Source organism: Apteryx rowi, unplaced genomic scaffold, assembly GCF_003343035.1.
Source record: "Apteryx rowi isolate R43461 unplaced genomic scaffold, aptRow1 scaffold_72, whole genome shotgun sequence".
NCBI classification, from domain to species: Eukaryota; Metazoa; Chordata; class Aves; order Apterygiformes; family Apterygidae; genus Apteryx; species Apteryx rowi.
In genome coordinates this window covers 2,601,884-2,610,804 of record NW_020451005.1, presented here as the reverse complement: position 1 = coordinate 2,610,804, position 8,921 = coordinate 2,601,884, and the positions used below count along the sequence as shown (strand labels likewise).

Sequence of the window (8,921 nt, the reverse complement as noted above, 5' to 3'; positions counted from 1 at the left end):
GTGACAGAAGTTCCTTCCCTCCTTAGTTTTTTTTTTTCTTTTATCATTATTCTACTGACTTTCCCCTTCTGGGGGGAGGGAGGTGATTTCCTGATTTGAAGTGCAAAGAAAAGTCAGTGGGATTCCCCTCCTTCCCCCCCCCTTCGCTCTTTTTCCTTTTTTTTTTTTTTTGGGTGGGGGTGCATTCACACGCTCCCTCAGGCATGATGCTCAAGATGCTGCCGTTTAAGCTGCTGCTGGTGGCCGTGGCCCTGTGCTTCTTCGAGGGGGATGCCAAGTTTGGGGAGAGCGGCGCGCGGAGGAGAAGGTGCCTCAACGGGACMCCGCCGCGGCGCCTGAAGAAGCGCGACCGGCGGCTGATGCCCCCGGAGGCGCCGGGCGGCGGCGAGGCGATGTGCCGCGGCCTCTACCCGCGCCTCTCCTGCTGCTCCCGCGCTGACACGCAGGGGCTGCTGCTCGCCGAGACCAAGGTAGGCACCGCCGGGGCTTTTTTCCCCTTTCCTTTTCTTTTTTTTTCTTTTCCCCAGGGCTGCTGCCCGGGGCGGGGGTGCTAACCTGCTGCTCGCTGCGCGGCGGGCGGCACGCAGCGAGGGGCTGATTTATCTCCCGCACGGAGCTGCCCCCCGCTCCGCTCCGCGCCCGCGGCCGGTGCGCGCGGGGCTCCGCTCCGCTCTTGCGGGGGGGCCGGGCCGGGGCCGCCGGGCGGGCGGCGGCAGCGGCCGCGCTGCGAAGGGACTTGGCGGCGGTTTCCGGTTTGCTTTTCTGGGGCGAGAAAAGCGCGTGCGGAGCTTGCTGCACATGCTGAGGCAGGAAGGGTTTGGGGTAGGAGCAGGAGGTGGTTGGTGCTGGTGGAGCGAAACCCTGCGGTCTCCGGGCTCCCTGGGAGCGCCCGTGCTTACGCGTGGCAGCTGCGAGAGCTGCCGGTTTCCGCCGGGACACCTCGCTCCGGCGGCTGGGCTCTCCCCCGGGGCCACGAGGCTCTCTTCCTTTTCACATTACCTGGCAGCGCCCGTGCCAAACTTCAAGCCGCGGTCATGTGAAGAGAAGCACCTCCTCTGCCTACTGCTTTTCTAAAACGCTCAGCTCTCTGCATCCTTCAGCAAGTTGGTATCTGCTTATCAGCCTGTTGCTTGAGATTCTCAAACGCGTCGGTACCTAACTCTGCAGGAGCCTGTTTGATGAGCGGTGCTGTGCTGGTCAGTGCTGCGCCCCGTGTGCACCCCCGGCGAGGGGACTGCTGAATAATGTCATTAAGAATCACTGCACGTGAAATAAACAATCAGGTGTCTTTTTTCTTTTTCTTTTTTTTTTTCCATCCTGGTTTAGGTTTAATTAAGAATTCCTCAGTTACAACTCTGTAGTTGTCAAGGTCTGAGAGACTCTCGGAAAACTTGTGTTTCAGTCTTGCTGGCCCAAGCATAATAAAAAAAAAATACCCAGCCTGAATCGAATTTTTATGCTCAGTTCACGGTAGATTTCACTCCATTCTTATGTAAACAGCTTCTACGAATCAACATATGTGTCTGGGTGGTATCTCTCACTTTGTTTTGTAACAAAAAGCCATATTGCATCATTTAATTTGCTCAAGTCATGCAAATAGGAAAAAATCAATAGGACAAAAAGGGGTCGACTTATCCTCCTCCCCACTAAACTGCTGCCCACACACAGAGTCCTGTTGCTTATGGCAAAAGAATAACAACAACACCATTGTGTTTGTTAGTTGGTTCACTAATGGGTGAAACTGGAGAACATCATTCTCCTTCAGTCCCCAGCTCTGTCCAAATGTTCATGCCTTTTGAGGGAGCATTTGTCCTGCCCCCCCCTATTCCCAGATGAGTGAGAACTGTCTTGCTGCAGGTTTTCAGCTGCAGATCTCTCTTTATTCATACCATATGCAGCAGCAGTTTGAGATTCAAGGCAGATATATTTCTTCATGTTGTCTAGAGACAGCGTCATTAAGCTCCTGTGTGATAATTGAATTAAACTATAAACTAACCACATGCAGATAACCTGAAAGATCTAGCTGAAATGAAAAAAAAAATACGGACTGGAAAATATGTCCTTGGTTCACCCTGTTTGTAATAGCTCAGTAGCATATATGCTACTGAGATTATTCAATGCTTGGAGACCCTTGTACTAATTAGGTTCAATGCAGTAAATTAAAAGTTGAATTTCAGTCGGTTTTCAATTTCCAGGCAGTTGTAGGGTTTATTCTTCTCTAATTACTTGAAAATATGTTTTAATTCCCTTTGTTTTTTTTGACTAATGGTATTAAAACCTCATCAAAACATGAGAAGTGTGACCATATATGCCATAGTATCTATTTCTGAGCTGTTGAACCTGTTTTATAAATATAAATATACACGTTCTAAGGAATATTATCTTACAAGGTTTTAAAATTGGACTTTTTCACCAAAGATTAATGGTGATGACACTCTCAAATCTGCTTTATCATATCATATGTTTAGAAAAAATGTCAAAGTATATGACATTTATACTTGACAGAAGGAAGTGACCATTCCATAAAAGACATTACAAACTATTATGCAATACATTTGAATGGAACTTTTCAAAAAGCACCTTCTACTAGAGCTTCAGTATGCTACTAGAGTTCCCAAAGCATTTTTTGATGTTGTACGCCATCGTRTATCTACAGTTTGGAGTGGCTATGACATAAACAGAAATCTGAACACTAGCTTCTTAAAAAAAAATAAGTTGAGCATGCTCAGTAGACATTTTCATTTTCTTACTAGCTTTTTGGTTAAGATGTTGGGTGTTTGAGAATTTTTATGACCAAATTATTGATATGTATTTATAATGAAAGCCCTACCATTGCCTGTGGTTTTGGGAACAGAAATGGAGCTACCATAATAAGCAGCTACAACATTGAACTGTCTGAAGTAAGATTTTTGTATACTGTTGTTGACATTTAACTCTTTGTCTTCTAGTTTTCTGGAATATCKCCTTGTTTATGTATGGCTACTACACCCCAGTCAAATATTGCAATATCAGATTTTCTAAAAGTTTGCCTACAGCCGGACAGGCAAAGTCCTTTCTACCTTAGATGGTTTCACAGCCAAGGCTGTCAAGGAATGGCTGAAAAGTAATTGTTTTCAAGTGTGCCCTTTTACAATCATTTGTTTGCTCTGCCTCTTTCACGAACAAAGGCTATTGTTGAACACATCCAACTAAACAAATAACTCATCTTGGGGCCCTTTAACAGCTGCCTTAGTACAATGATCTATTTACATATTACCCTAAATTGAAACCGAACTCTTTAATGACATAATCCAGCACTATAATACAGAAGAAGCATATGTTCAACCCAACAGCTGAACAATCTCGTAGACATATGATTTTTAGACATGAATGCTTGTATATCGAATACAGCTTAATGCAATGACTTATTTCACTGTTGTCTTCTGTTAACATCAAAATTATATTGCCTTTCTCAGACTAGATATGACAGGGTACATGAAACAGAGGACTATATTCAATGTAAAGAATTTCTGCCTATAGTGCATCTTCTGTTCCTTCTTCTTTGCACTATTCTTTTTGTTGATAAACCAATTTTGCATGCTATGCTTTCCTGCGCATTCCAGGATTTATCTTACCTTTAGTCTACCCATTTTACTTTCATGTGGCTAGAGATTAAAGGATGATCTTACAGATGTTGTAAGTTAGTCAGCAGCAGGCATAATCATTATTAGGCATGTTGCAATAAATGTTTGGAAGTTTTACATATTTTCCAGAGCATAGTTAGTTTAAACCACTGCAGTCTGATGGTTTCACATATGACTTTAAAAACTGAAGCAGGAAATTAGTTTACATTTCTTCAAAAGACCAAAGCGATTGTCAACTTTAAGGTCATTTTGAAAGTAGAGATCCAACAGAAAGTGCCTTATTCAAATAAGTATTTCAGCTTTTGCTTAAAACTGCTTTAATATTCTTGAGGGTAAATAGATTATCAGTTTACTGAGATTCAGGATAGAACGGTTGCCCTGTCTCCCACCCAGTATAGAGTTATACATCAGACCTCACACAGAGCAAATGTTAACACCCTATTTTGCTGGAGCATTCTAAAAGTTAAATAACACTATACTTGATTTTCAGATAATTGATTGACTCTCATTCCTTAATCTTCCGATTAGCTATTATATGACCAAGATTCATTCCAGAAACGACATGAGGGGGTGAATTCCTGTGGTTAATTCCTGGATAGCAGCTGCTCAGGAGGATTAGGATCCTTTTGTCTTAACTTTGACGACTGAAATGTTGGCAAGCATTTCTTCGGCTGTATCACCAGGCAACATCAATTAAGTTTTCCACAAGAAACAGTAAATTAGTTTTGCTATCCTGTAGGTTTTTTTCCTGTTCAAAATGTGCTCTGGAGTCTTCCAGTAGATATACAGTGTTATGTGTGCATCACTGTGGAGTTAGTTCAATAAACATGCTGAATATTTACCTAGTAATACCTAGTGTTTACTTGTACTTCTAAACATACCACCATACTGCTACCACAAGAAAGCCTGCTGCCTGAATGAGATCGACTCACAGATGAAAACATCTGAGACCTGAGTGAAGCAGGTGATACTACTGAACAGAGAAAAGTACTCTGAAGAGTTTGTAGTCACGGTGTGATTTTCTTTGGCGGAAACACCCCAAACTGGTCATTTCATCCTTACTTTAGGAGAGTTCCCAGATTCTTTGCTGACATCAAATTCTGATAGACTGGCATTTATGAATAGTGCTTTTGATCATCCCCTGCTGGCTTAAGACTTCATGCTATTTGGCAGATGATGACTTGACTGAACTATATAGGTCACTGCCCGTCAAACCTACAGCAATGCAAGGTACCTTGTCAGAATGCCATCATCCCTTAAGAAAGCGCAGCTAATACAGCATGGATTGCTGTAAGCATATAAAGTCTGTTCTCTACTACCTAGATTGGAATGCTGAAAAATATCAAGTCAAGTTCAAAGTTTCAGTTATTATGTATTTTGTTTTAGTTATATGTTATTACTGTTATATTTTTAGTTCTTGTCTTCAAGGCATTTCTTCCCAGATCCGCCATATCTAGAACAACACCTGAAACTCAGGAAAGATGACTAAGGTTAACAGTTCTGCTACTATGGCCCAGACAAGCAATCTAGCAAAAAGAGTCTGAGCTTTTTCAGCAGATGAAGGGACTAGGGCTGTGGAAAGAATTCCCCAAGAATTCAGGGCCAAAAGAAACCTTTTACCATGCATGCAACATGCAATTAATTGATTACTGTCTTCAAGGTAGAAAAAGACAGCCCCTTGCTAAAAAAGGCATGAGACACAATTATATTTTAAGGAAAGGTCTGAAGAGAGATAATTAACCATATGTGGCAGCTGTTAGTCACATTACTTATTTTAAAGGTACTATGAAGCCAAGGATGATCTGAGAACAGATAGTCTAAAGGACAGAACATTTAATGCCTAATCCTGGCAAATTCGGGAGAATTCTCTCTGAAGCCAATGGCAGCTCTTCCGGAATAAGAATACAGGCCAAATGCTGTTCTAATCAGTGGTTTAACTTTCAGATGGTCACTAAACTTTTAGACGGCCTTTTGACAATATATGGTAAGACTAAATGGCTTCTAAATTAAGGTTCCTTTAATTAGGATTTTGTGTAACTGCAAAGGCCATGTCATTTTTAATATTTTGAATACGTAACTATTTAAAACAATGGGGGGTGCATTTCTCTCRAATGTTTTATATTTATGTAGTTATGATCTGTAAATAAAATGAGTTCAGAATTACATTATTGAAGTAGTGCATCCTAGAAGAGAGCTGGCCTGTGAGACAGCACACTCAAGTTACAAATCAGAAGTCTTCACATATTGAATATTCTGAATTATCAGAAGTAATTTAGATAATTCCAATCAACGTTATACTGCAAGAGAATGACACATTGCAAAGGTCTTCTACAAATCAGTTCAGAGATATGAACCATTGCAAAACTGTGTCAATATTTTCAAATGCAATATTTACAAATATTTACAAATTTTACAGAATACAGATATTTGCGGCATTAGTATTTCTTAAAATAAGTCTCTTAAAGTATTTTTTTATAATTGTATTAAACAAGTAGCAGAAAGAACCTGAGCTTTGTTTTTATATTGGAACAGATTCAGTCCTTCTCTGCTGAGAACACATTTCTTATTATCCACCATTGGTATGAATGATCAAAAAACAATCCATGTGGTTAACAATAGATTAACAAAGTGCACTGCATTCAAAGACTAATAAAGAAGACTATGCTGTTTTCCATTATTTTTCATGATTTGATGACATTATGCTCCTTAGGCTCCTGTGTTTACTTAAACACATCATCAGTCGTGGTTTAGTGCTTCTTCAAGTACTATGCATAATATATGCTTTTTTCAGGACAAAGTTACAGTTTCAGTATGGAGACAAACAGGATGCTACTTCCTACTTATAAACAGAAATGTCTGGAAACCTATGGCTTTTCCCATTTCCAAATAGTTTCCATTAGAAAGTGCAAAGACCGGAGCACCATTTGAAGCGTAAAAAATCAAAGGCACCTGCTGAACTCCACAGCAATCATTTCAGTAGCTGGACTACAATATAATTCAAGATACGCATATTTAACAAATAGCTATATATGGTTTTCCCGATGTGTTTTGATAGTAGAATTTTAATTTTTGATCTTTAAATTGCTTGAAAACATCACCTCCCAAGTTGTGTTTTTAAGCATTTCTCATAGGAGGAGTGGGCAGAAGGCCTGTTCCTCTAGCTCGTCCTCATATGAATGATGCCTCTAGTGCAGAGATTACCTACGTCATTAAGAGACTGCAGGCTTGTATCCATAGAGAACTTGAGTACAAATATCCTTATCTGGGAAAGAGAAGCAAGCACTTAAAATCTCACTGTACTAATGACATTTTGCACATTTCATAGTAATAATTTTTGCATTTGATTATTCCTGAATGGTGACATAAAACATGATGCATTTATACTAACTGTATTGGTTAAATTAACATTATTTATTACATTAGATCATACAATCTTTTTGTGTAAGATGGGCAAACAGATCATATGTTTACTTGTCTCTGGTTTGTGGCTTGCAGATACTTTCTGTTACCAACAACACAGAATGTGCGAAGCTACTGGAGGAAATCAAATGTGCACACTGCTCACCTCATGCTCAGAATCTATTCCATTCACCTGAGAAAGGGGAGACACCTGAAAGAGAACTAGCTCTTCCCTACCTGTGCAAAGACTATTGTAAAGAACTCTATTATACTTGCAGAGGTCACATACCAGGTAAAACCTCTAACAAAATACGGGACTAAAAGATGTCTACTTTGAATTGTTGATATTGCCTGAGAAGTCATAGATCCAGCTCTTAACTAGGTAAAATGTCCCTTGATATCCAAGGGATTTGGCCTGAGCAAAGACAGAACATCTCAGGGCTGTCATGGTGGATCTTACATAGCAAGGTAAATATTCTGAGAACTTTCTTACCGCCCTCTTATTAAACTCTCCATGAAACTCAGAATTATCTGTTTTAATATTTAAAGGCACCAGAAATTATTGCCTTTACTGAAATATCAGCATGCTCATTCAAAGCATGTAAACAATTAGTTGCCCATCCAAAAGGCTCTTCTAAATGATAGAGAGCTTTAAAATGAAAGAAATAAAGGATGCTGGCTGTCCTCTGTAGGTACTAAAAGCTGATGAATAAAGTGTTTTTTCTGGTTTTGTTACCCTAGAAACTGAGGTTTTTCCATAGAGTTTAAAGCCCATTGAAATCAAAGGGAGCTATTCGATAGACTTCTGTGATCTCTGAATCAGTTCCAACATGCTGTTAACAACCAAATTCTTAACTAACCTAACACTTACTCATTGTAGTCAGTAGGATTAGCTGGACATAACCAAAACCAGAATTTGACCTGTGTTGTCTAAGGCAGTCACCAAATGTGTGCTATCACTTGTAACTAAATCAACAAAGTAACCACAGAAGATGGTTCTTTTAGAAATATTGTCTTAATACATTATTATATTAAATAACATCTTTGGTATTCTCAATAGTAAATTATTTATAGCATTACGATTGTCATTTTTAAACTATGCTTTTTTCCCTGTCCAAGTACTAGTTATAAATAATGTCACACATGAGAAAATAATTAAACTAGTGAAGATTTTTTTACTAGCAACACAGACTAGAAAGCAGAGTTGATAAGGATATGAAAAATGAATTTATGAATAATCATTTTTAACATATGAACAAAGCTTTGTAATATAACATAAACATATTTGAGCAAAGGGTATAGTTTAAGTGGATTAGATTTGGAGGAGGGTTTTTTTAATTGTGTGTGTACAGTGTGTACTTGTTTTCTCTGAAATCCCAAGAGTGCAGGGGGGTTTTTGCAGTGTTGTTTTATTGACTTGAGAAAACATTGTGAATTGAGTTACTTTTTCCCTTTAGTGTGGTCTAACATGTATCTCAAACCATTCAAATATGAAAATATTATTATTGTCTTTATAAACTAAGAGATGTTTCTAAGGCTTTCTTAAACCAGCTGTTTCTTGCTCTTTATCACATTCCCCAAAGCAAAGCAGAATAGATCATAGTTGCCAAGACTGCCTGCTGAACAGCGATAACAGATTAGATATTTTAAATGTTTGGCCCATATAAGAAGTCAGAGACTTTTTTTTTTGATGTGAGTTTATAGCTAACACAAATGATTAGCATATTCTGCAGATCATGTCCCTCATTATTTGTTTTGTGAAATTCTATGTTTCTGAGGAAACAATTTTTTTAATTGGAAAAAGTGAAAGATGGAAAAGGGAGAAAGGAGGAGGAGACAGAGAGGGAGAGAGAAAGAGAATGGGCTGAGCAGCACAGGAGCTATAGCCACAGGAACCTC

The 8,921-nt window shown here is 39.5% G+C and overlaps 1 protein-coding gene across 1 annotated transcript in view; it reads left to right on the top strand.

Annotated features, from left to right (window-relative positions):
* Positions 1-203: 203 nt before the first annotated feature.
* The window catches only part of HHIP (hedgehog interacting protein), a 73,560-nt gene continuing 64,842 nt past the window's right edge, over positions 204-8,921 (top strand). The window contains exons 1-2 of the mRNA XM_026087533.1: positions 204-470; positions 7,119-7,314. Coding sequence (XP_025943318.1) covers positions 204-470; positions 7,119-7,314 — 463 coding nt within the window. The remainder of the gene's footprint in view (positions 471-7,118; positions 7,315-8,921) is intronic.